At 35.6% G+C, this 27,798-nt stretch overlaps 2 protein-coding genes across 2 annotated transcripts in view; one reads left to right on the top strand and one right to left on the bottom strand.

Annotated features, from left to right (window-relative positions):
* The window catches only part of LOC123706427 (transcription-associated protein 1), a 30,498-nt gene extending 10,926 nt beyond the window's left edge, over positions 1-19,572 (bottom strand). The window contains exons 1-42 of the mRNA XM_045655699.1: positions 19,262-19,572; positions 18,776-19,081; positions 18,493-18,687; positions 18,243-18,409; positions 17,928-18,163; positions 17,580-17,784; positions 17,176-17,361; positions 16,673-16,949; positions 16,208-16,429; positions 14,211-16,022; positions 13,913-14,111; positions 13,549-13,784; positions 13,144-13,384; positions 12,810-13,011; positions 12,386-12,719; positions 12,146-12,307; positions 11,804-12,055; positions 11,421-11,620; positions 11,239-11,309; positions 10,810-11,015; positions 10,332-10,505; positions 9,856-10,050; positions 9,156-9,368; positions 8,529-8,777; positions 8,229-8,354; positions 7,929-8,051; positions 7,696-7,809; positions 7,184-7,383; positions 6,753-6,991; positions 6,357-6,588; positions 5,719-5,905; positions 5,413-5,543; positions 5,181-5,331; positions 4,939-5,082; positions 4,563-4,833; positions 4,117-4,328; positions 3,592-3,807; positions 3,014-3,502; positions 2,484-2,648; positions 2,217-2,342; positions 1,686-1,868; positions 794-974 (exon numbers count right to left, since the gene is read on the bottom strand). Of these exons, the coding sequence (XP_045511655.1) occupies positions 794-974; positions 1,686-1,868; positions 2,217-2,342; positions 2,484-2,648; positions 3,014-3,502; positions 3,592-3,807; positions 4,117-4,328; positions 4,563-4,833; positions 4,939-5,082; positions 5,181-5,331; positions 5,413-5,543; positions 5,719-5,905; positions 6,357-6,588; positions 6,753-6,991; positions 7,184-7,383; positions 7,696-7,809; positions 7,929-8,051; positions 8,229-8,354; positions 8,529-8,777; positions 9,156-9,368; positions 9,856-10,050; positions 10,332-10,505; positions 10,810-11,015; positions 11,239-11,309; positions 11,421-11,620; positions 11,804-12,055; positions 12,146-12,307; positions 12,386-12,719; positions 12,810-13,011; positions 13,144-13,384; positions 13,549-13,784; positions 13,913-14,111; positions 14,211-16,022; positions 16,208-16,429; positions 16,673-16,949; positions 17,176-17,361; positions 17,580-17,784; positions 17,928-18,163; positions 18,243-18,409; positions 18,493-18,687; positions 18,776-19,081; positions 19,262-19,408 (10,177 nt within the window). The 5' untranslated portion in view covers positions 19,409-19,572. The remainder of the gene's footprint in view (positions 1-793; positions 975-1,685; positions 1,869-2,216; positions 2,343-2,483; positions 2,649-3,013; positions 3,503-3,591; positions 3,808-4,116; positions 4,329-4,562; positions 4,834-4,938; positions 5,083-5,180; positions 5,332-5,412; positions 5,544-5,718; positions 5,906-6,356; positions 6,589-6,752; positions 6,992-7,183; positions 7,384-7,695; positions 7,810-7,928; positions 8,052-8,228; positions 8,355-8,528; positions 8,778-9,155; positions 9,369-9,855; positions 10,051-10,331; positions 10,506-10,809; positions 11,016-11,238; positions 11,310-11,420; positions 11,621-11,803; positions 12,056-12,145; positions 12,308-12,385; positions 12,720-12,809; positions 13,012-13,143; positions 13,385-13,548; positions 13,785-13,912; positions 14,112-14,210; positions 16,023-16,207; positions 16,430-16,672; positions 16,950-17,175; positions 17,362-17,579; positions 17,785-17,927; positions 18,164-18,242; positions 18,410-18,492; positions 18,688-18,775; positions 19,082-19,261) is intronic.
* Positions 19,573-20,215: 643 nt separating this feature from the next.
* LOC123706406 (plexin-B) lies at positions 20,216-26,907 on the top strand. Its single transcript, XM_045655674.1, has one exon. The coding sequence runs from the start codon at positions 20,342-20,344 to the stop codon at positions 26,024-26,026; it is 5,685 nt and encodes a 1,894-aa protein (XP_045511630.1). The 5' UTR covers positions 20,216-20,341; the 3' UTR covers positions 26,027-26,907.
* The last annotated feature ends 891 nt before the right edge of the window (positions 26,908-27,798 follow it).

The following is a 27,798-nucleotide window of genomic DNA, read 5'->3' as shown; positions in this document are numbered from 1 at the left end:
AATTGAAATTTGGATTATCCTGGCTATTCATCAATATTAGAAATCAAAACTTAATAGGAATAAACAAAAACTAATCGACCTTCACCTTCCCAGAATGCTCTGAAATTAAACTTCAAATTAATTTCTGATAAAAATAATGTTAACTAATAAAACTTCGTTTTGTATAAAACGTTTTAATTACCCTTCGATAGATATTCATCGGAAAATAAACGTTGATAATAAACGTTCAGGAAATAAAATTTGTTTCTACAAAAAACACAAAATAAATTTCATAATTACGAATTGAAGATTTATCTTTTAGGTCAATAGCGAAACTTTTCATTTTATAATATTCTGTTTTTATTTATTTTTTATAGCATTTATTTATTTTCAAGAAATTAGTTTATAGGTGGCTCGTTAAAATCATGTGCTAGAGCCGAACAAATTTACCATTACCAAACTTATAACGATAAAGTATCACATGTATGGTCACATTATAATTTCATTTAATACAGGATGTCCCGCATCTGGACTACTGTGGTCAATTGAACTTTGGTTTACATACATACGAGACACCTTGTATATTATTTAAGTCTTATTAAGGATACACTTCATGCGCATCACTAGGTATAATCAGCATCTCCATAAAATGTCTTAAAAAAATTTCTTCGACAAATATAACTCTAGAGATAAAAATAATAAACAATCTATTCAATAACTCAAAACTACCTATTATTTCCTGCTGCTGATCATCAACAAACGCATCCCCATTATCAAAATCCACCCCACGCATGCACTATACAAGTATACTCACTCATTCCAACGCCAATGCCAAACGTGGACACGACCTTCTTGATGAAGTTGAGCGTGTGCGGTGTGACGGTGGCCACGCCCACAGCGGCGCGGTGGTGGAACGCGACCACGTAGCACTTGGCGAGCCCCGCGCGCAGCTGCCGCAGGACCTCCTCGTACCAGTTCTCGCGGAACCATACCATCTGCGGATATCACGGGATAATAAAAGGTAACATGCAAAATTTCCTACAGAATATATTTTATAAAAAAAAACTTGAGCGATGTCAAGGGACATCCGGATGGAACGAAGTGTTAAGTTAGAGAGAGACAGACAGAGAACCACGCGCACGCCGCACGGCTTACAACTCTAGCAAAAAGTGTTGTGACAACTTTTCGTAAGATTTTTTTCCGTCTAGACCCCTTTCACAACGCGCGATAAGAAAATTCGTTCCAAAAATATGTTTGTGCGTGAATAAAGTTTATGATGATAGATCATCATAACAACGTTTGCGTAAAAAACTTAACCTTCACGAAAGCGGGTCAGGATTGTTTATAAAATCTTTCTTTTTTACATTTGTTACCTCAGAAATGTTTTGACTTCGAATTCCGTCATAATCTATAATATAAAAATGAATCCCAAAATGTGTTGGTAAGCGCATAACTTTAGAACAGCTGAACCGATTTCTTTAATTCTTTTTTTATTATATTCTTTGAATTACGAGGATGGTTCTTATGTAGAGAAAACGTGAATATGTACCACGGGCGAAGCCGGGGCGGGCCGCTAGTTTATAATAAATTTAAGGTCAACTCAATTTGTACTCAACAAATGAATTTTTCATTAAATTGAGTAAATTGATTGTTTCCTTTTTGATGTTGATACCATGAACTTATCATTCCTTCTCATTAATACACACCTGGTCCACGATCCCCTCGAGCGAGGACAGCACAGTGGGGTGTATCTCACGCTGCAGCTGCATGATCTTGGAGCAGCGCCACATGGGCAGCGTGGCTTTGATGGGCCCAGCTTCTGCCGCGCCCGCGCTGCCGCCGCTACTCGTGCTGCTTGGTGTGGACCCGCCCTCGTTGGTCTTTGCCGCCTGTGTTGACGGTTGATTGTAGCATTAAGGAAAATTATGTTGTTCAAAACAAAAATCATAGATAAGAAAAGGGATTTCATTGTTTATAGTAGATAAAGATAAAAACTTATAAATTATGTCATCAGTACATTCTTTTAACATTTCTTAGTTTTTGTTTCAAATCGAGCAATCACAGAACCAGAACCATAAGTCAGTCAGACAGTTATAAGTAACAGTTTATTTTATAGGTCTATTTATTTTCATTTTAGATGATCTAATAAATAATGCTAAAAAATCTATACCAAATAAACACACAAAATTGAGGAAAATCTCAAAAAGAATTTACCATAATATTGAATTTATACAAACCGTGGATGTAGATGGAAGATGAGCAGACAATTCGGCGGTCTTGTGCCGCTCTCGTTGTTCTATCTTTAGTGTCAGGTACAATGTGCGTATGGGGAAGTATACAGCTTGAGGATACAATCTTCCAACCTTTAAATTACGATAAGATTTGCTTTTAAGTCAAATGAAAATATTAAAAAAAAAAATTAAGGTACTTGTTGAACAAATTCAATCACATCTAAATATAATTTTTTGGAAACTAGAATATAGGATAAAAAATAAGAAACTCACATGACTCAATAGATTGAGTATCACATTACTATCGTACTGCACAAGGCAAGCCAACAGTTGTGGTATCCATGGCAACCACTGTACCGGAGGCACGCCCACGCTGTACTTATCTAAAGCATCCGCCAAACTGTTCTTGTCGTCGTCGAAACTTAACATCCATAATACCTGATAATATAAGAAATAAATAAAATTAAAATTAAAAGACGTGTGGCACTCGGGGACTGCCGCGGTAAAGCTATTGCATGCTATGCCTTCAAGCCACACCTACGTGCCCATCGGATTGGGGAGCGTGAGGTTGTTCGTTACGCAATTTCTGGATTCGGTCCCGGCGCTCAAGGCCCGCGATAGAAGCTATGCAATAGCTTAAAACAACTTTCATTTCAAAATGTTCCATTCTAATCATTTACGTTTTTGATAAAAAAAAGCGGAAAAAGAACTATTTGGAATCAATTTTAAAAAACTTTTCATAGTATCTTGAACTGATATAAGTATAAAATATTCCGTAAACATTTGATTTAAATTTAACATACCTTAGCGCAATATTTCCTCGACTTTGATTCATTCTGGTGCCGACATGCGTGCAAGAAGCACGTCATGGCCGACACACCAGCTGATATCTGTCTCGGGTCTCTTATGAATATTTGTTCCAAATAATCTCCCCAAAGTGCCCAAGCCTTCACCAATGTGTCATGTAGCTGAACAGCCGCTGCGAATGCTTTGTTCGCATCTTCAGACCTGCCCAATTGAGCCAAAAGCAATCCTTTGAACGCGTAAAACTCAGCCGTCATTTCTTTCGTAAAGTATTTGAAGTTGGTTGATTCTATCATATCCAGCCCTTCCTGTAATTCGTCTTTGCCTTCCGTCCAAGACATTTGTATGTGACATTTGACTTGCTGTCGAATTTTCTGGAAGCAGTCCACGATGGGAACACTTGGTATTGTGTAAATACGATGCAAGGAATCAAGACACACGCCGGATAAGTTATGTTTCCGCGCTATTTTCGCGAAGTGTATAATAGCCTGAAAAAAAAGCAAAACAAAAACGTTATTAACATTATTAATTTTTTTAGCAATGTAACAGTAGAGTGACCTATTTCTTATGTATTTACCTGTGCACTAGCATGTACGCCTAGCATGCTATGATTGGATGCATGATCCGCTTGCGAGTCATAATGCGAAGCGATGAACTGATAGTGATGCTGTCGCCACGTGAAAATAGCGCCCCAGTGAGACAGTGGATCTGCTACCACTGGCAGGCGGTTGCGCCAAGTTTTCACTATTGCTTTCATATCGTGTAGTGATGTAGGCCGGCTATGAACTAATCCCTGCAAATAGAAAACATTTATATTATAAGTTTTATATTATTTTTCTTATGTTTTATACAGATAACACATTATTTTGGAAGCTAAAGACCACAGTGCAGACGTGAACATACAATTGACCCTTTTTCATCCTGTAAAAAAGTTCCCACACGGGCATTAGGGGTCAGACAGACTCGTTACACTCCACGTCACTACTCGCAGGGCGTATATCCGCGCCGCAGTACTGCACCCAGCCGCCACACGGCTACTCACGTTACATGAGCTCCGCCTCACTTCATCCAGCCCCGTGTAATCGCACGGGTGTATACCCACCGTGTGTATCTGCGCCGCCTCGCTGAGCTCCATGAGCTGCTGCGCGGCGCGGAGCAGCGGCAGGTGCGCGTGCGACACGAGGCGCGGCAGGCGGCGCCACTCGCGCAGGCACTGCGCCGCGGCCGCCTCCGCGTGCCGCTCCACGCCGCCCAGCTGCTGCTCGCCGCCCGCGCAGATGCACAGGTACCCGCGGTACAGGTTCACCACCCACGCTGCGAACACGTGAAATGTTACGTAACGTTCTTACGTTATCGAGTTTACGAATTATGCATTATTAAACCCGATATAAGAAAAACATACTTTAAACCAGTACCATAAGAAAAACGTTATAATAAAAAAATATAGATTGTGGCAAAAAATAATCTGAAAATCAATAAGAAGAGAAATTCTGATATATATTTGATATCACGACATGATAAATTGATTATCGAGAAAATGTTACTCACCTAATTCCTTTGGACAATTATATTCCACTTCTGCCAATGCTTCCTTCATTGTAGGCCAATTTGGATTTCTCCAAGAACTTTCCAGTATCAAAAACGGATCACGAACATTTCTCGTTAATCCCAATTCTAATAAAGAATCCCATTGGTTCAATTCTTTTGCACATTTAATCCAATGTTGAGTCCAAAGCGTGCATTCTTTGTGCATGTTATATGACGATGGATTAGTCGCGTATTCCTGTTTTAATTTTGCCATTGCAACGTCGTATGCAGCCTGTTGAAGCAAAAATAGAGAATTTATCATATGGAGCAATAAGGAATAGATATTATAACATAAATAATTTTTTTTAATAAAAAACACTAGTTATGTGAATCCTACCTGGGCTTGTTCAAAGAATCCCTGTTGTTCATAGGCAATAGCTACATTGGTCTCCCGATATCGGGCATGTTTCTGCCACAATCCTGACCACATGTCTTCCTCTTGTAATAATTCGTACATGTCACTCAATGAATCCATAATTTCCTGAGAAATGAAAAGAATTTTCAGAATCAACATTTCGAGATTCAATTTACATACTTTTAGACAAGTCTAAATCTAAATTGTAATGAATATGTACGTACAGACGGTGTAGTTGTTTCTACATCATAATCATAAATTTCAAGCGCATCGCGTATGGGCTTGCCCGCTGCTTGGTCGATTGCCATCTGCTCTAAATTGAGAGTCATACGATGCCAGAGGTTATGTGTTTTTCCGAGGTATTTCATCATTGGTCTACAAAAGAAAAATACATATATTGTACATAATTTATTTAAAAAATTTATAGGAGTATTGGTTAGTAGAATAAATACTTACGGTTTGATAGAAACTGGAGGATTGCAACGCGCTAAAGCCTCGATGAATGTGTTGAGAGCACTTAATGGCTGGTCGCGTTGGATCACATGGACCCCAGATATAATAAATGGTACGATCTCATTCATTATTGTCTGTGAATAAAATTATGGATTAATAGATTGCGTTAACGTTAAATGTGCACTAAGCATTAAAAATTTATATTTTTGTCTTATTTTCCATACACCAGTCGGTAAGAATCCGTCATAATCCTGGGAAGCCTGGGGGTATCTATGCAAGATTTTCCCACTATAAAATAATGCCACGTACCGGCAGCTGTCGCTCGTCGAATGTGGTCCACAGCTTGGGGAACAGCCGCAGCCAGGTGTGGTGCGCTAGCGCGTCGTCCATGTGGCAGAGCTGCGCGGCCGCCGCCACTAGTTGTTCCGTGCGCACGCGCCGGGCGAGCTCTACGAACTCGGATTGTTTGGCCACTATCTGGTTGAGCGCACGTTGTCTGCAAGTGTGAGTGTTATGAGTATTGTGTGCTGCTTATCGTATTGCATAGAATATTAACGATTCTAGGTACAAATTAAAAAATTATCAAATAATATAATACCATAATAATATAAGGTCAAAATAATTGTGTTATGTCAGAGTTTTGGTGCTAAATAAATGATTTTTTTATGTATCACATAAATATCGAGTCAACGTGAACAAGTACTTTGTGTTCGCGTTATATTGTTTTTTTAGTTATAACAAATACTTAGAAATAGATTACATTTAGAATTAGTCGGACATCATTATCCTTGTCTTCAACAAACATATTAATTATAAAATGTATATAATATTTATAATAAAAAATAATTATAATATTATAATTATAAAATAAAATGTATACAATACTATATGAAGATGTTTTACATTAGATACAATTCACTTGACATATACTTTATTTATTCACTCACCTATTAGGCACATTCTTAGTCAAGTCATCCTTTTGATTGGAACTAGAGTCTAAATCCATATCCAATACATCTTCCTTATCAGGATCAAGTGAATCACTGAAGCCATCAGATGACTCTTCTTTCACATTACTAAATATAGCGAATGATTTCCGTTCTTCGCTGTCAGCCCAGTTTATAACAGCCGTTATATTTGGCAATAGATATTTTGTATTGGATAGTCTAATTTGGGTACCTGTTGAAATAAAAACAAACACATTTGTTAACGATAATATAAAAGTTGGATATCAAATATTGAACAATGCGATTAAGTAATTGATTGCAAAAAGACTTAATTCTTTTCGTCAAATAATGTGAATAAGTTTTTGTTTTAATTTTATAGCGCATTTCTATACTCACTTGACACACAGGTCACTAGCAGTAACTCCAAACACTGTTTAATCCAGAAATGTTGTCCAATATGTTCCCAATTCTGCGAGCACACGATATACAACAGCCGATCGAAAAGTCGACGTCTGACACTCGCGTCATACACTTCAAAGAATTTAGCTCTAATGTGAGGTTGGGAACAACGCAAGCCCGCTAGGAAAGCAGGTTCCAGCTTCATTGATAGTTCAGTCATTTTTAATTGATCATCCCTGTCGAAAGATAAATAAAATTGATTATTATAATATGGGGTGTGTATTTAGCAATTAGATTTCTATATATATCTTTAGATATTTACTTTATGAGGTATAAAAATCACACATTCTTAATAGCTAGTTTACACAATTAATTTATAAAATATGTTGACTGACAAGTTATTGTTTGTTTATTAAAAAAAACCTTACCTGTACACATAATTAACCAGATCCAAAAAGTGTGCATTCAACTCCAAGTCATCGGGGAATCTCTTCTCCACATATTGCATAAGTTTGACCAAGAGTATCGACTTCTCTCTGAGCGAAGGAGCGGCTCCTGCAGAACTAGAGCCACCCGCTGTGCGGTGTTTCACCCACTCTTCTACCATGCGGGTTATTGCTTTCATTACCTGGAAGAGGGTATTTTGAAATTAAGTGTTTAAATAATACACACTAACACTTACATAATATGGTAGTGTAAATTTAGTGCCAACAATTTTCATTAAACAAATTTAAATTCAAAACATTTTCTGTGTCTAGTTAAATCAACTATATTAGTGGTTTAAACCAATTTTGAGTTTCTTATGTAGTTCATACTAATATAATGTGATATTAGTACTACATTAGATAATATTATCTAGAATAGACTAACTAAGATTTTACATCAATATTTGTAATGATAATTTCAGACTATCGAAAATTCAACTAATATATTTTCTCACCTTGGCATCATTAGTTTTTTCAATTAGGCCAACCAGTATTGTTCCAATGAATGTCTTCCTGGTTTCTACTGGCATCACTGATACTCTTGCCTTCAGTAGATCTAGTGCTAAAATCTAAAGTAAAAGAATAAACGATCAATATAAAAAAAATCGTAAAACAATATTAAATCTATACGGTTATATTATATTGTATAATCGACACCAAATTTATATTATCTAAATGATAGTCTTACGAGTAGGTCTGAAGTAGCGGTATCCGGGTTAGGCGCCACATGGTCCCTGGCCATTCGTTGCAACACACGCATAAGTGGTAGCAAGAGTCGGTCTACGTATCCGGCGCTCGATGTACAACACGCCTGATAAAATAATATTAGATTATAGATAAATCAGTACTTAATAATATTATGTTGCGTAGAAAAAAGTAAGGATCTTACTTTATGTATCCCGACTACATAAAGATCGCCAAGTCTTTAAATATATTCAGCAATGGTGTCACGAGTATTAGAAGCAATGAAATAACAAGTCTTCCTTACCTTTAACATCATTAACGGTCCCAACAGTGAGTTAGCGCCTGCTCCTGGTGCCGATTTCTCATAATTTGCTAATCCTTCGAAAGCATACTTGCTTACACACGCATACAGTGTTTCCAATTCTTCATACTAAAAATTTAAAAACATAGATATTAAAATAGCTTGTTAAATGTTTTCAAAAATATTAATAGTGCTAAATTCAAAAGATTGCAATAAAGATGATTACAAATTTTATTTCATTCCTAGAATGATAAATAGTAATTGAAATCTGTCTTTGATGTGATTTCTTAATTATTGAATTACCTTAGAAGCTTGCGCAGCACCAGACGGCTCAGTGGGGAAGAGCGCAGTGAGCTTAGCCAGCAAGTTGTGCGTCAATCGCACTATCTTCGGGTTAGTGGATGCCACACACGCAGCCAACCCGCGCTGCAGCGGCTTCAGCGCTGCGAGCACTTGTTCCCGACGCAACACTCCCAGTAGGAACACGAGGAGTTCAAGCGCTGTGCACGCGTTAGCGCACGCGCCTGCGTTGCTTTCAGCGCTCGAAAACACCTTTAGGATTTTAAAGATAATTTGAATGTTACTTTTGAAATCAGAAGTGTATTTGTGCAAGAGAAAATACGTATAGCTCAAAATAATGGTTTTTTTATGTTTGTGAGTAATGTAAAAATTAAGTCAGGTTATGCGATTAAGTTCTAAAGATAAATTATTCCTATAGAACGTAAACAAGAACAAACATTGCCTTATAAATTACCTTACAGAAAATTGCTTCAAAATTTATCATAACATCTACTTATGTAATAACAATTAATCTTAATTTTTTCCATTATTTGTAAATTTATAAAGCATTTGAATGCCATAAAACTAAAAAATTATATCAAATTCAGTATACGAATAATTACAAATAGCATCAATCAATTTGAACTGTACCTTATCCAACCACGCGAGCTTCGGTTCGCACAGATGCGGCCACACGTCCGGCTTGAGCGCTGCTTTGAGCAGCAGCACGCAGCGGCGCGACAGCTGCTCGGCGGGCGAGCCCCCGCTGCCCGGAGCAGTGCCCCCCGCCGCACTGGCCCCCGCACCGGTGGCCCCTGCGCCCGCACCCACCGCCGTCTCGTTCACCTGCGACGGGGACGTCAACTGTGCAAACTGCAAGCTTTATATTATATTCGTGTATGCGTACACCATGGTGTGGAGGGAGACAGTGGAAAATGAATTTTGAGTAGAGTGAATGAGATGGATTGTTTAGTGTTGACATGAAATTAAGGAGAAGTTAAACAAAGTTTAAAGGTTTTTGAATAAAACAGTGAAATAACTAAATAAGAAATGGGTAGATTTACAAAAGAAAGAATTGAAAAGAATCTAGTAAAACAGAAGTTAATGAGTAATTAAAACTTATATGAGTAATTAAAATAAAATTGTATGAAACTAACATAAACATGAGAAAAAGACAGAAAAGGTAAAAACTAAAAACTCAAAAGCGACAAATGAAGTATAAAAGAAGCAGCTCACTAAAAAAGCGATATAACCAAAGCCAGCAGTGTCTCCTCGCCATATCCCACCATCATTGTGACTAGCGTGCAACAGCTAACGTCTCGAAGGACAATTGAAACAATGTGTACAGTACCTGACAGGCGAGTCTAAGCAACAGATTGACGACGACGTCAACGTGTTGTCTATCAAGCGGTTTGGCTGCGTCCGGTTCTACGCGAGAGCTCGATGCTTGCGGACTCGCCCAACCCGTGTTCAGGGCTTTGCGCACTTCGTTGCCGCTGTCTTCGGACGATATGCGCTTCATTGCGCCGCTTGGTGATGTTGCCACCTGGTTTTATAAAATAATTAGTAATGTAAGCAGATTATTGGATTCACGCATCCAACAATACGAAATACTAAGAAAAAATAATAATCCACTCAAAGTTAATTAACTAAAGCTAATTGAATTCGAGATAGAATTGTAGATGAACGGGACATTAAATAATAATAAGTTTTAGTCAAAATATATCTTTTACATTCAGAATTTTCTGTATTTCAAAATATGTTTTTTGAATATAATACACATGCACTTGCAATGTGTTCAATTAAGTAAATTATGTTTGCACATACCACATGATCTTCAGGTGTATGATCTCGAATCCTCTGCAGCTCCCACTTAAGCGCCACCTCAGCGAGGTCGACAGCAAGACGACGATGCTCCAGAGACGCAGTGGCGGAGAAGCCAAGTCGTTGCATGGCCGCCACCATGTGTCCTACTAGTGCGTGCCGCACCGGGTAGTAAACCTATCACGGATAAAAAAGAAATTCTCCTGCATAATTTTTAAAATATGAACAAGAAAATGTTTAAGCACTCTTGATAGTTACTGTTAACCCGCTATGCTACCCAAATCACGAGAGGTAATTAATGGCTTACAAATCTTGGCTTATTAGAGTTATTTTTTGCTTTCTTCTTTTTTCCATTTCTTTATTTTTTAAATACTGAATATGAAGTGAATTAAGGTGATATTACAGGTACAGTATAGCAAAAACTATAACTTCTCATAAAGTGGGCATTGACAGAAACAATAAACTTCCCCTTAAAACCCACCTTATAGTGCCTAACAACGAGCTGCAGTATGTGGAAGAGCTGCTGCACCGAGTGTCCGTCCTCCACGATGATCTTCTTGGTCCAATGCGTGAGCATAGTGTTGCCGTCCTCCATGCGCTGCGGCATCGCGGGCGTGAGGATCTCGAGCGCGGCCCGCACTACTGCGCGCGCTTCTACCGCGTGAGCTTTTAGCAGGCTGTGGAATACTGAAACGAGAATATCGGTATCTGTATAATGGCATATAATATTGTCTTATAGGACACCACAGACAAATTTCTTATATTTTTAGTTATGACAAATTAGTAACAGACAATTTTTTTTTTCATCCGTTACGAAAAAGGTACCGTTTTCATCAAAAGAAAGAATAAATCATTTAGTGATTATTACCAGATATTAATATTATTAGCTAGCATAGATAAAATATAATACCTTGCAACACAATCCTCTTGTGGATTGCGAATTTAGCGATAATGTGACTCAGTAATAAATGTCCATGATACCTGCAAATAAAAATTATAAATTAATGTTTTTTTTAAATACAATACTATTGACTACTCTAAAAGTTAAAACTATTTCGAAATAAGAAATAAGCATAATAAATAGAACCTTACCTAGTTGCAGGATCGACATAATTCTTGCCCAAAAGACATGGCCAAGCGAACGTCATTAATCGTCGCAATTTATTTCCTTGCTTCTTATTGTTTGCATCATGAATATGAGCTGAAGCTTGTTCAAGCAACAGGCACGCAAACTGTAGCAACGATATGCGCACTGCATCTGAACAGGCGAATGGATTTTCTGGATCAATTACCTAAAAAAAAGATAACATTTGCATTTAATCATGAGGTTAAAGTTAATTTTAAATACTGTTACATTTGGAAAAATAATGATTTTTTTTTTTATTTGCTTAACAATTTTAGTGACATGATGTGTAGTGATAATCATTTTATCACTACACATTTCCAAACACAAAGGCATGTACGTAAGCACTTACATTATTAATGAACACCGAGACAACATTATCCGGATTATCCTGGTACGGCGCTGGCGGACCGCCAACAATTTTCTGTCCCTTCTCAAAGCTGACAGCAAAGCATGGAATTAAAATCATCTGCAACACTTTTGCTTTTAGCTCTTGGGACATAGCGTCACCAGAGAAATGCTCTACGAAGCGGAAGAATGCTGATCGCTTCCATTCCACTGTGTAGTTCTGTGCCACGGTGTTCTCCAGGAAATCACGTAGAAACTGCAATATTCAATATAATTCAGGTAAGATTGTCTAAATTTCGCGAAAAATAGACTATATTATGTTCAATAGGAAAAGAGCAGATCATACTTGGAAATCGGGTATGAATCTATCACACAAGGCTCGCAACAACTGGAACAAAAGATCAATGTTGGACGGGTGATGGCAGAAGTAGTGCAACAAAATCTTCACTATCAGCTTAGGTTCTTTCCAATGACTACACTCGACATGTTCCACTCTCTTGTGAATATCCTGAAAATAAGAATGGTGTTATAATTTACATTTAATAAAAGAACCGAAAATAATTGGGAATAAAATAAAATTTCTTACATGATATTGATTGCTTGACCAAATACGTTTCAAAAGTTCGATAAGATCGTGTTGAGTGGATAGCCACTGATCGTCAAACTTTATTAACAGGGAGATGACTCGAATCGCCTGGAACTGCATTTCCGATTTATCTGGTGGTGATATATTAGCCCCGGCTCCCCCACTAGCCGCAGCCAAGAGTTGCAATAGTCTAGCTTTCTTTGTAGTCTGTAAAGCTTCCCTAAATGCTGGCCCAGCTTCTTCATGTTTGACTAAAAATATTAAAAAGCGACTCCATTGCTGGTCTTTGATGTTGTTGTCGCTCATAATGAGATCTAGTGTTTCTTTTGGGTACCTATGGAGAAGATAATTTTATTAACAAAAATAACAAAATAATTAGCGATATCAATTATTATTCATACTTCAGAATAATTATGATTCCTACCTCAGTAAAAATTTAACAAGTGGGTCTCTGAATGGTGAACCAGCTTCAATCATTAGTGATTTTTCCGTGTGGAATATTAGCCGACAGAGAACATCGATAAAACGTGGTGACGCGGCAGGAATTTGATGGAATATTCCGATTAGTATTATTATCTTCTGTTCATTTTCCATATTCTTTGAAACACTTTGAAGGAAGTTACCACCTAGAAATAAAATATAAGTAAAATTCACACATAAAAGATTAAAAAGACACCTGTACTCTTGCTTGCTACACTGAGTTATAACTAAATTTTAACTCTTTGTGTATGATAAAGATAACATAGTTTACGACTTACCTCTATTGGTCTGTATAGAATAATCAAGCAATTTCTTAAGCAATTGTAACAATTGTTCGCACAGTTTCTCGCTAAACGTTGAAGGGAACAGCTGGGTCAGGTAAGAAAGTCTCTTAGCGCCGTTAACACTGAGATTCCTATGGTCACCAAGTGTCAGTAACAAAGGCCGCATCACTGGGTGTACCATCTCCATATCTATTTGGAATCCAGATAAGAACTTCTGCATGCATTCAAATCCAGCCTAAAGAAAAAAATATAATTTTAAAATTAGTATTCAAGATAAAACTTGTTTTAATGAGTATTCTCTACAAGATCATTTCATATAGGAGCACGAAATAATGGTTTAAAATACTGCTATTGTTCGTAACAATTTTTAGCACAGATCATAAAAAACATTAAACTTGCCTGTTGCAGTTCAGTATCATTCTTTTCCAGCGATTTGTAAAGCACTTGGAATATCTTCTCACGACATAGTTTCTCCTGTATATAGTGGCATGCGGCGAGTGCTCGTAACGCCGAAATACGTAAAGGTATTAGGTTCACGCCCTTGTAGCAAGGAAGTTTGCCAAGCATTGAGTCTTCAGCTTCACATAATGATACCAACTCACGGAAGAACACTTTGTGCTCATTTATATTTAAATCTGTAAAATTACATACACTTATTTAAATACACATCATTATAATGAAATTGGAATATAATGTTGAGATGCATTTTTTTTCTTTTTATTTTTACTAAAACATAATTACAAAAGATACAATATATTTTTACCAATTGTGAAGAGTCTGGGCTTTAAAGTTGTGCAGAATGTTGTTCCGTCCATCAAACCCATTTGCGCATTTGCAGGCTGATGTCTGAGCAAATGTTTCTTTGGCGGAATTATGTCAGCTAGCACCTCTCTGTGAGGGTCCATGACATCAGTAACGGATTTATTCTGTAGTTGTGCTATGAGCTCCAAAGATTTCATTGCCTATAAAAATCCCATAATAAGAAAATTTGTTCACAAAACTAACTACATAAACAAACATTACAAAATAATCGTAAATATTACAGATTATGTGTAAATTACCTGTTGTCGGACTAATAAATGTGGACTCGTAACTTGCAATACGAGTTCCTGTAATACATCGTGCAGAGCGCGTGTTCTCGCAGCTGCTACTTCTGCTTCTTGTTCGATACCATGTCCTCCGGGTCCCGTCACACAAACACGAACCAAACGTTCTAGGTTCACTGTGGCCATATCTAAAGCTCCAGATGATACTTCACCAGTCAAATCCATCATCACGAAAAGAACTGCCTTCAAAAATGTAAACACGTGCTTGTAAACCCATTCGGGCGCCATCTTCTCGAACATAAACTTCACAGCGATACATCCTCCTAATTTAGCGTACCACGCACGCTCATAGCAAAGTGCTGACATTCTTTCAGCCAAATATTCCATAAGGGGCAGTTTACATGCACGCTCTTTACTTCCAAGTACAGTTGCTGCTGTCTCTATCATCAGTACAAGCGCCAAGTGACCAGGTTTGCAGAGTTCTTTTTCTTCATGTCCCATTACCACAGCTATAGCATCTACTAATACCAGTGCATCTAAGCCTTCTTTTGGCCCTCCTGATCCTGCAAATGGACCGGCCTCTTGCGCTATTGCTACTAAAGTGTAATGGCGTACGAGTGAAACCATTGTAGGTAAAACGTGATGACGAAGTTCTTTAATTGCTGCAGCAACAAACATTCCTGTGAGAGCTGTTTTGTGCGTATTTCTCACAATAGAATTAGAACACTTATAGTAAGGTCCATTTTGAGGTGGAATCTTCCCATCAAGGAAATTGGGATGATTAAATAGTTTTTGTAAAGTAGCGCGATCATCATCTAAATTGAGAGATGCCGCCAAATAGCAACGAAGTACTTCCCAACATTGTCTGCGATAGAATGGATCTGTTGTGCTAGATTTTAATGCAGAAAATGCAGTTTCTATAACCTTATCAACTTCAAAATCGATTGGTTTTGCTTGATCTTGGAAGTATGCTAATACAGCCGGCGGGGGTGCATCTGTTTCTCGGTACTCTAACCTTTGCGGTTCAATCATCATCTTTCTATTTCCCCCGCCAAACTTTCCAAGAACTCTAAACGCTATCCGCGCAACTTCGTTATTTTGTAGAGTCCTCCATAGAGCCTGCATTAAATCTGCTCGAACTGGTTGAATATGTTCGTACAGAAAATCAGGTTGCAAATTATCTACACATAATTCTAAAGTTCTAAGACCCTGTGATATTAATGTATGTGATCCGTTTAAAGCTGATACAAGTGGATCCATCAGCATTGGTAAATAAGGCAAAAGACTGCTCAATCTAACTGGAACAGTTAGGCAAAGTTCAACAAACAAATCTTTCATGTGCTGTTTGTGAAGTCCACTTTGTAGCCTATTCAAGCCTTCCAGCAAATTTGGTAATAGTGGCAAAAATTCTTGATAAAGTAAGTCATGGCTTCCACCTCCAATAGAACGGAATAAAGCTCTCAGAAGTAAGAAATAGTTATAGGGCTCTTTGGCTGTCATAGCATAATCCATAGCTTTATTGACTATGCTGTGTAAATGAGGTCGCAACATCTGCTCATTTTCAGTAGGGAATAGACTGACGGAACCAAAGACTAATTTAAACAAACGCAAGTATAAATTAGATCGTTCTATATTCGAGCCCATTTCTTCCATTCTCTTTAGAAGATATTCTACTAGTACAGTAGCAAATATCGGCGATGTAGCTGGATTAGATAAAAACGTGTTAGCTATGATTTGTAATGTCGTATTCTTATTTATCCTCTCTACCATGTGAGATATAGTTGCAGTGAAAATTTCTTGGAATGTTTGCGGATTCATCATAGAGAACTGAAAAGAACAGAGAACAATACTTTTTTTTTCTAAAGAAGCACTTTTTAATAAAAGAGAAAACAATCACAAAATATTGTGTCTGTATCTCCTGAATTCATAATATATCAGGATGGGGAAAATATGCATTTCAATGATCAGAACATTAGTTTTTCATTTCAATTTATTTCATTTCAAACACTCACCACGCCACTAAAATGTTCGAGCACCTCCTTCTCCTCCTTGGACCGTACATGTGGCTGTGCGGGCGGGTGTGCGGGCGGGCGCGGAGCCGCCAGCGTGTATATATCGAGAGACTGTAGCCCCCACACCACTAGACGGATGTAGACCAGTGTTTCTCGAGCACTTAGCTGCTTCTGGCCAGTTATGGTGCTGGTTGTTGTGCCCTCGCCAGTTGTGGTCGTTTGCTGTGTGAATTGGATAAAAAGTTTTTTAGAATGGTCAAGCTAAAGTTGTTTAAGTTGGGAGTATGGTATTACATGAACCAGATTGCGGTATGTTTGGTAATAAAAAGACATTGAATTGATTACAAAATAAATATATAAATAAATAATGAGTTATTTAATTTAATCATGCAGTCACTGTAATTTTCATTTTCATAAAATATTATATTATACAAGGGAGTATTACTTGTCATAACTGTAACAAACCTTGCATGAAGCACATCCCCAAGTGATAGTCTTCACACCACATACTAATGTCTTTACCAAAGTTCTGTAATCTCCAACGTTCAAGTTGCTCATTTGCGATATTGGGAAGCCTATTTTAGACTTTTCCTCTGCTTTATTGATGCCATCTAAGAAGTCTGGTGATGGTTTCTCATCTTCCACTTTAACTTCAACTGTGGATGTACTGGGTGTAGTAGCTGTAGGAGTAGTTGGTGTAGCGCCATTTGTTGCAGGAACTGCTACTGTGGTTGCTTGTTTACTAAAAAAATATAATAAAGAAATAGTATATCTTGAAAAATGTGTATAAAATAAAAATGATGTTGATTATTTTGAAGATGATTTTTGAAATCTCTTTTCTTTTTTTCAAAAGTATCTTGAATCTTCTATAATTTCTAGTTTTATGAAAACAGTGACCAGACATACACATTTATTATTTGTCTAAAATATATTATGTGTATCTCATATTATTTTCTAGAAAAACTTACCACTTAGCCATAAGAGCCGGAAGTTGTAATTTAGAAATAGTTTTGAATTTCAGAACAAAAACTTCCAAAATGCGCATCAGTAATTGCCTTCCTTGCGGCTGAGTTCCTGCTGCATTTTCACTTTCCGACCTTTGTCGGATACAATCCACCAAGTTGAGAAGTAACTTGCAGGACATTGTTTGAATACTGAAACAATCATTTGTTTATTTTATCAGACAATACAAAGTCGGCAATATAAATATAATATTTACAGCTGGGTTCTGAATTGAGTATTCGATCTTTAAAAAAATCTTAAACCATACTTAGAATGGTGCTTACATATTTTCTTCTATGTGACATAATCTTTCACAAACCTTAATCAAATCAATTCTCAGTTCAAAAACTGGCCTTTATTTATTTCTTACCTTGTTGGCAAGGACTCATCATGTACATTTTTGGAGAACAAGTGAGCGGCAATTGCCAAGTCAGAAAGTGGCAAGTGCTGTCTCACATGGTGCACTAAATCTGCTAGTGTTGAATATGCTAATGGACGCAATGATTCATGCACCGTCCATCCTCCACCAAGTAAAACCTCTTCATCAAATAAACGCTCCATGTATGGGACAAATTCTAAAATATAAAACCAGTTTTTAGACTTATAAACTAATGTTACAAAAAAGACAATGTTTCCATTTTGTATTGAAAGCTTCTTTTGCAATTATGTATATAAGTAAAATATTAAATTATTATTGAGACAAACAAAAATTACTTACTCAGTCTTAAATCTGTTGCCAAAATGTGTCTTGTTGCAATAACTAACTCTTTCCTAAGATGGGCCACTTCTGGTGGACATAATGTCAATAGTCCAATGATACCTTTGACCATCATAGTAGCATGATTGGCTATGGTATCTTGATATATCCGAATAATATAAGCCAAGAAGGCTAAAGTTTTTATTTGAGCACCCATGAAGTCAACAAAAACCTCTTTATTAAATGTAGCTGACTGTCTGTAAAGAGCAGAAGAAAAATCCATTTTAGTATTATTTATAACTTGACAAAAAACTATTTATGTGTATTGTTTCTTACCTAAGTGTTGAAGTTGGTTGTAGAGTAATAGTTTCCATAATGAGAGGTATGAAGTTACTAACTTCTTGATGAACATTTTGTTTGTATAGCTGATACATTAGAACCACTATAATTGGAAGTTCTTGTATAACTTTCAATGATAAAACTGACCTTGGTATCAAATTATACTGCAAAACAAATATATTTTTTAGAACATGACTCCTTATTTGATATTTTTTTTTTATATTCATTAAATATTAATATGCTTTACCGTTACAACACTGCCATCCAACAACTTTTTTTCTGTATGAATTGGTGCTGTAGTATAAGTCTCTTGTAGTAATTGATCAATATTTACTTCTGATAAATCTTTAACCCTTATAGATGCTCTGGGTTCAAATATTTTTGGCAAATGATTTGGTAAGTCAGAATATATAGCCTTAACCCATTGTAAGAACTTGTGAATCTGAAATTTACAAAATATTATAATTATGACATAAATATATATTATTATCAGTTCATATTTTCTTCAATTTCACATTTATATTACTCACATCTACTTCAGCGCAGTAAGCAGGCCTATATTGTTTGTGCAATTCCATAAAGATTTTGAGACAAACCAAAACATTTTCTTCATTTTCAATCTCCATCAATTTTAACATTAAAATTAAAATACTCTTAACGTAAGGTCTAAGTGTCTCACTTATGGGCAAGCGATGTATCATTTCCAGAATGAGTTTTCTCACTTGCTGGATATTATATTCCGCAATAAAGTGGGGTTCACCTTCTTGTAAAATTTTGAGGAATATTTTCAATGAATGATCTAGGAATTGAGGGTATTGTGGAGAACTTAAAATAACCTGAAATAGTAATAAATAAGCTTAAATTATTAACTTTGGTGTTACAGAGATAATTAAACAAGAAAGTAGGATATATTACATTTTTATTACTAAAAGTAATAGAAGGTGTTATGACTTGGAAGTGAATATGCAAAATAACAAAATGAAGGAAATATTAAAATTTTTAGAAGGAAAAAATACCTCAAAATTCTCGCTTAGCTCTTGTGCGGCTTTTAATTTTATTTCATCCTTAGCTCCCGGGTCTGCAAGCATGGTAACATAGCTACGGTATGTATTCATTTGAGTATGCGGGTCCCCCGGCCCTCCGGCTGCCATTGTGGTCATCATTTTTCAGTTGGTATGATACCAAATGTTTAACAATGTGGACTACATTCAAAATAATCACATTGTTAATTTAAGTATTTTTGAAAACGTTAGGTTCAATATTTATTAAATAATTTGTATTTTGTACAAAAGTTAAGGCATTCGACACTGATATTTTTATAAGTCTTCTATCGATAGCCAATGCCCTTCCAATGCCCAATACTATTGATAACGATTAGTTATTACATTATGATCACAGATTATGATCACAGAGATTATGATGCAAAAACAAGAACTAAATATCAAAAGTTACTTTGTAAATTTTATAATTTATTATTTCTTCTATTTTGGCATGGCGAAATGCCGATTGCCGATCTAGGATTTTGAAGCTTTGTAAGAGAAATAGGGATGTTCTCGACTCTCGTTCATAAACATAGACTATAGAACAAACTAAAAATCGATAATAATTCTTAATAAATTCGATAATTGCATCCTTTATATTTTAATATCTGTTAAAAAAATAATTAATCCTGTGATTATTTTATCAAAAATTATAATACCTATTTGAACGAGTAACTTAACTCATCACTATTGTCTCCTTTTGATTTAGGATTTAGGTGTGAGTAAATAGTAAAAAAGATAAAATTATTTTACTTGGTTTGAGTAATTATGTGAACATTTGCTTTCGTTATTAATAAAATAAATATTTCATCTCCAAGATATGTTAAAAAAAGAACCTCTCTAGCAATTACGGCTGCGAATGTCATAGGTAGTCCAAATTAATATACCATACTAAAAAAAGTATTCTATTGTTTATACCATGTCATCGGCGACGGCATCGATGAATGCTTTTCTATTATTTTTTTAAACATAAAATGGGTTGAAAACGAAAAATAAACAGTAGTGGTTGTGAAAAAGTTTAAATACATTTATGTGAGAAGAACTTAAAATGTGATCATGGCTGCTTTTATGACATTATTAGTCATAACATTTTGGCTCCGCTGCACAATGGTGTATGGATTTGATTTCATATCTCAATATCCCATGCACTCAAATGAGACATTCCAATTTAATCATCTTGCTGTTGATAGAGTAAGTGGTCAAGTGTATGCTGGGTCTATAAACTGGCTACATCAACTAAGTCCAGACTTGAAACCTCTACACGTAATTCGAACAGGGCCAAAACTTGATAACCCGATGTGCCATGCAAGTGGGTGCCCGTCGACTGATATACAAACTACGTTGAGTGATAATGTAAATAAGATATTAGTAATAGATCACGAGTCAAGGATAGTAATAGCTTGCGGATCATTGGCGCAAGGGTCGTGCTTCAAATATAAACTGGGTGACTTATCAGCGAAAGCTGATTTTGTTCCTGAAAGTGTTGCAGCCAACGATGCAGAAGCCTCCACTTACGCATTTATTGGGCCTGAAAGATATACGTCCTTGGACCGTTTTAATGTATTGTATGTAGGAACTACCTTCACAAATAATGGAGAATACAGGCATGACGTTCCTGCAATATCCAGCCGCGACCTGATGTCGTTAGAGTTGGCAAAATCCACTTTTTCCAAACAGAGTTCTATTCAAATTGATGTGAAATACAGAGATAATTTTTTAGTGCAGTATGTATATGGGTTCAATGCAAGTGACTATGCCTATTTCCTAATTATTCAAAAGCATTCCCACCTAGCTGGAAATGAAGAACTTGGATATGTGTCAAGATTAGCGAGGACTTGCGTTAATGACGACAACTACAATAGCTATACAGAAGTAACATTAGCGTGCCATGTTAAAGAAGAATCTAGTGATGGTAAGAGTGAAATTGTCAATTATAATCTTGTACAAGATGCTAAAATTTCTAAGGCTGGAATTAATCTTGCAACACAATTAGGTATAGAACCTGGTGATTCAATTCTAGTAGCATCATTTAGTCCATCTAAAGGTATTAGTAATGAGCCTATGTCAAAGTCTGCTATTTGTGTATTTTCCTTGCAAGAGATAGAAATTAAGTTCAATGAAAATGTTCATATGTGTTTTAATGGTAGCACTAAGGCACGTAATATGGGATACATATCAGGGATGATATCAGATGGTAAATGTCCCAGTGTAGGATCAGTTGGGAATATACTTAACTTTTGTGAAGTAGGTTTAAAAATAAGTGGTCTATATCCTATCAAAACTATGGCAATAATTAAATGGAATGATACTCTAATAACATCAGTTACTATGTCTGTTACTGGTCTGCATACTGTAGCATTCTTAGGCACAAATAGTGGAAATCTAAAAAAGGTATTGATAGATGCAGAAAAGGCAATACAATATTCTGCAGATATTCTTTTACCAGGCCAAAAAATACTGCCTGATACAACATTGTCCCCATTTCAGAAAACCCTCTATATTCTTGCTAAAAATACAATTATTCAAATACCTACAGAGAAGTGTGCAGAATATAGCAACTGTTCCTCATGCTTAGAATCAAATGACCCCCATTGTGGCTGGTGTTCCTTAGAAAAACGATGCACCGTACAAAATATGTGTCAAAAGGGAACACAAAGTGCCCCTAGATGGCTTTCTCAATATACAGGACAACAGTGTATTGATTTTGAGCAAATTCTACCTGACCGAATATCTGTCAATGAAGTTACTACTGTTCAATTAGTTATTCGCACATTACCTGAATTACCATTTGGTGCTAAATATAAATGTGTTTTTGGAAATGCACCACCAATTGATGCAGCTGTCACATCCAGTGGTCTTGCTTGTCCAACTCCAGATATTAAACACAGGCCAAAAATTGCCCAAAATCAAGATCATGTATATGTACCATTGTCTGTTCATTCATCCGAAACAAATAAGGATTTTGTTTCTCGTAATTTTGCTTTTTATGACTGTTCTAAGCACACAACTTGTCATGCATGCATAATGAGTGAATGGGCATGTAATTGGTGTATTTATGATAATAAATGTACACATGATATTTCAGTATGTCAGAGAACCATTATTTCTGGAGAAAATAATCCAACAAAGTTGCTGAACCATGGCATTGGACATTGTCCTAGAATTAGGCAATATAAGAAACCTATATTATTACCAAATAATGTACCAAAAGAACTAGAACTTGAAGTTGAAAATTTGCCTCATTTGCAACCTGGTCACACAGGTTTCCAGTGTATTGTTAGCATTGAATTGGCAAATATGATTTTACCAGCGAGAGTAGAGTCAAATCATTTTATAGTGTGTGATAAAACTATGTACTCATATGAAGAAGATGTTGGTGAATATAATGTGAGTGTGAAAGTTTTTTGGAACCATAAGCATTATATTGATACTATAACAATAACACTGTACAAATGTGAAATATTAGGCTCTCACAGAGACCATGCTGACTGCTCACTTTGTATAACAAGGAACACTGTTTATCAATGTACATGGTGTGGTAATTCTTGTTCTTACAGTGAATCTTGTCTTGAGAGTCCTGTGACTGAATGTCCTAAGCCTCGAATTGATATGATAAAACCCCTCAGTGGTCCAGTGGAAGGTGGAACTATTTTAACCATAGAAGGTAGCAATCTTGGTTTACGAGTTGAAGAAGTTACGGGAAAAGTTCGCATTGGGGATGTGCTTTGTGAAATTGTTGACTTTGAGGTGTCTGTTAGTATAACTTGTAGGACTGGACCATCTAACGGATCTGCTATCTTACCAGTTATTGTGGAAAATGATGCTGGATATACAGAGTCATCTGTATTGTTTAGCTACAAAAACATTAAACTTCAAGGCATCTATCCTAATTTGGGTCCAGTTTCAGGAGGTACTCAATTAGCAATAGGCGGACAACATCTCAATATAGGATCATCAGTATTTGCATTTTTAGATGAACTGGCATGTGCAGTTAATAAAACACAAACTTCTAACAGCAGACTGATTTGTATTACACCAAAAGCAAACACACCCCGTGTAATACATACTTTAACAGTTTCTATAGACAATGCAAATCACACTTTGTATGGTGATTTATTCAATTATATAGCTGATCCAACAATAATGGAAATAAAACCATTAAAGAGCTTTGTATCTGGTGGAAGAATGATAACAGTTCATGGCACTAATTTGCATACTATTCAAAAACCTCTTATGTTATTATATTATGGAAATGAAGAACTTCCTGTAAACTCCACACCTTGTGTTGTTCTCAATTCCAACCAAATGGAATGTCCCAGTCCTGCAATTAACAAGAAATATTTAGATATATTACAAGCCACAAAGTCACAAACAAATACTCCCCAAATTGCTATGAAAGTAGGATTTGTAATGGATAATGTTGAAACCATGCATGATTTAGAGAAATATTTTAATCCACCAAGAACACATATGGTTTTTGTAGAGGATCCACATGTTTATCATTTTCCTAATAGAATCAAATCGTACAAAGGTGATCCTTTAGTCATTGAAGGAGAGAATTTAATAAGAGCCAGTGATGAGTCGGATGTAGTAGTAACAATTGGTACTCAGCCTTGCAATGTTACAAGTCTTACAACACAACAACTACTCTGTACACCTCCAGAAATTCAGCCGGCAAATACAGATGAAAATGGATTCCAAATAAATGATATTAATTTGCCATTAGTGGTTGTTAAAATTGGGAGGAATTTAAGATTTCCTATAGGATATTTGCATTACGAATTATTACGAAATTATAACTTCCCTCCAGAAGCAATTGCTGGAATTGCGGCTGGCACATTCTTCTTGGTTTTAATTTTTATGATAGTTCTAGTTATGTATAGAAGACGCAGTACAAAGGCAGAACGCGAATACAAAAGGATTCAAATACAAATGGATACTCTCGAAAGCAATGTGAGATTAGAATGTAAACTAGCTTTTGCAGAATTACAAACAGATATGTCTGATTTGGCTGCTGATCTTGAACATTCTGGTATTCCAACACTTGATCACGTTAATTACGTCATGAAAGTATTTTTCCCCGGTGTATCAGATCACCCTATACTTAATGTCCAGCGTCAATTTATTAACACCCCAAGAACCAATTACGACGCTGCTATGATTCAATTTGAACAGTTATTGAACAATAAATGTTTTTTGTTGTCTTTTATAGATACATTAGAATCACAAAAATCGTTCAATATTAGGGATAAGGTAAATGTAGCATCGTTATTAATGATTATACTTATGGGCAAAATGGAATATGCAACTGATATTCTTAAATCTCTTTTAATGCGTCTTATTGATAAATCAGTATGTACAAAACATCCACAATTAATGTTGCGTAGAACAGAAAGTGTTGTAGAAAAAATGCTCACTAACTGGATGGCACTCTGTATGTATTACTACCTTAAAGATTACGCAGGATCATCCCTTTTCCTATTATTTAAAGCAATAAAGCATCAAATAGAAAAAGGTGTCGTTGATGCTATAACTCACGAAGCTAGATATTCGTTATCAGAAGAGAAACTGCTTAAAGAACAAATTGATTATTCAATTGTAACTTTACACATAATACAAGATGATTTTGATGACAAAGTACAATGCAAAGTGTTAGATTGTGATAGTATATCCCAAGTTAAAGCGAAGATATTAGATGCTTTATTTAAGAATACACCATTCAGTATGCGTCCGTCCGTCCATGAAGTTGATTTAGAGTGGCGACATGGTAGAGGTGGTCATGTTACACTCCAAGATGAAGATGTCACTACTAAAACTCTAAATGGTTGGCGAAAATTAAATACGCTAGCCCATTATGGAGTAAAAGAATCGGCCATCATGTCCCTTATCCCCAGGCAAAATGATAGCTTTAACACGCCATATAAAATACCCTGTAAAAATTGTACTGGAATTTATTGTACAAATTCACACATACGTGTTTACAAAAATGATATTACTGATCAAAACGTTCATTACTTTCACTTAGTAAAACCCATCGAATATCAACATATCGTCAATAAATCTTCAGAACATAGTCATAAAGCCATCCCAGAAATTTTCCTGACCAGATTATTGTCAACAAAAGGTACGGTGCACAAGTTTGTCGATGATTTCTTCGGTACCATATTAACTGTTAATGAAGTACTACCCCCAGCAGTTAAATGGTTATTTGATTTATTCGATGACGCTGCACGAACGCACGGCATTGTAAATCCAGAAGTTGTTCATGCATGGAAATCTAACAGTTTACCCCTAAGGTTTTGGGTCAACCTAATTAAAAATCCTGATTTCATATTTGATATAAACAAAACGGCAACTGTTGATTCATCACTATCCGTGATTGCTCAAACATTTATGGACGCCTGCTCTCTATCCGAACATCGGCTCTGTAAAGATTCTCCGTCTAATAAATTGTTATTTGCAAAAGATTTGCCATCATACAGGGATATGGTTATCCACTTTTATCAGGCCGTATCGCAGTTACCTCAAGTAACAGACCAAGAGTTAAGTACGTCAATGCAACAGCTTTCAGTTGAACAGTTGAATGAATTTGATACGTTATCTGCTTTAAAAGAATTGTACATCTACGTTAGTAAATATAGAGAACAAATTGTTTTAGGTCTAGAAAATAAAATGCACTTAGCTCATAAATTAGATAACATAGCATGCACTATGGAAGGGGATCCAACATCCATATGCTGACTATATGATAGTAATGTAAGTCACGATTTGATTGCATTTACATAATTTATTTTATACACTACATATTCTGTAAAATAAAAGCTTTAATTTATTATTAAATACTCAGATTTAACCCATTTGTAAAGAAAGACTGTAAAATACCAGTTCCGTATTTCTAGTTAGAATGTTATAACTTTAATAATAGATTTTTTTTTTCAGTGGATAATATGAATTACGTCTTAGTAAAAATAATATTCTGTGAATTAATTTTTACATAAAATTGCGTCTTTTTTCGAATGATCTATTATTGGCTATTACAAAAATTATGGTTAAGCCTTTTAATCTCCTAGTGGCCATATTTTATTATCTTGTGACATTTTTATTAGTATGTGAATGTAAAATTTATAATATTGTATTATTGATCTCCTTTATATTTTGAATGATTTCCTAAAATATATGGTCTGGCACTGATTTTAGTATTATAATTAATAAAACGAGTACATATTATATTATGCTGCTAAAATACTTAAAATTGATGTGTATTTGCTAAGATTATATGTGTAAAGAGAATGTAATTTTTAAGAAAAATGTTGTGATATTTGTATTTGGAATAAATATAACGTTTTGAAATGATAATTCTATTGTTTATTAACGTTATATTTTAAGCTGTATTTGTTTATAATATGACTAATTTTTAACACAGAATCTCAATTATGCTCACTATTTTATTTTTCCTCAATTATTTTAATTTATACCATGATTTTTTTATTTTTCTTATACGTCATTATTATTCCAATTACAAAGTAATATAAGTATAGATGTAATTTGTTAATATATAAGGCAGCGTAAATTCACCCGTCTCTTAAAATTTTATATTATTGACTTAGAAATATACTTATTTATCGAACAACATGGTATTTTTATTTAAAAAAATCCTGTTTAGGGTAAGTTATATAGGGTAGGCTATAAGAGAAACTTTTCGGTAGGTCTTAGGAACCAATGTCCATGCAGAATGTTATGGAAGATTGGCCACTGTAACCGAAATATTTGAGACAGCAAAACCCGCACCACTAGGATTGATATTTGATTTGTCTTTCGTAATTAACATAGATATATTCTGGTAGGTACTTTGAACTTATATTATCCAGTTTTAAATAGGCATTATCATTTGGAATTAAGTAAATCAGACTAAGCGTAAAGCATTATAACGCCAAAATTTTACTAAAACTGTAAAATTTTACCCCTCTCCAAAGTTAACCTTGACGATATTGGGATAAAAAGAATCACACACAACAGCTAAGTATAGAATTAAATAAAAGAAAAGCAAAAAAACTCAACTGATTGCTATGAAAAGGAAATAACTACTTACGAGAATAACTTTACAAGAAAAAAAGTTTTGTACTTAAATCGCAACCATTTCTATTTCTAGTGTAGGCACTAGAAAAAAAAAGTGTAAAGTAAAAAGTATCAGTGAGTTGTAGAACGTGTAACACAACAAAAGTGAAATTGGATAAGTTAGTGGGGTAACTATAATTGGGGTACTATTCTCATTTTTCTTACAGTTCATGTTCATGTAGCCTCAGCTATTTTCTTTTTTCGTGTGTAATTCGTTGTTAGAATTATTCTTATTCAAAACACCTTATTGTTCACCTACCACACCACGAAATAGATCCAAAAATCTTCAGCCGTTTGGTCACTGGGCGTATGACACTTGTTAGTTGTTAGTCAGTCAATTTAGAGGTAAATAATACTAATAAAATTATAAAGGTCCCATTTTCTGTCGCCTGTAGACT

This window comes from Colias croceus, chromosome 3 (assembly GCF_905220415.1).
Source record: "Colias croceus chromosome 3, ilColCroc2.1".
NCBI classification, from domain to species: domain Eukaryota; kingdom Metazoa; phylum Arthropoda; class Insecta; order Lepidoptera; family Pieridae; genus Colias; species Colias croceus.
This window is presented reverse-complemented; position numbering and strand designations above follow the sequence as displayed.

Excerpts from the sequence above, each read along its gene's own strand:
- LOC123706406 (XM_045655674.1), top strand. The coding sequence starts at position 20,342 with ATGGCTGCTTTTATGACATTATTAGTCATAACATTTTGGCTCCGCTGC.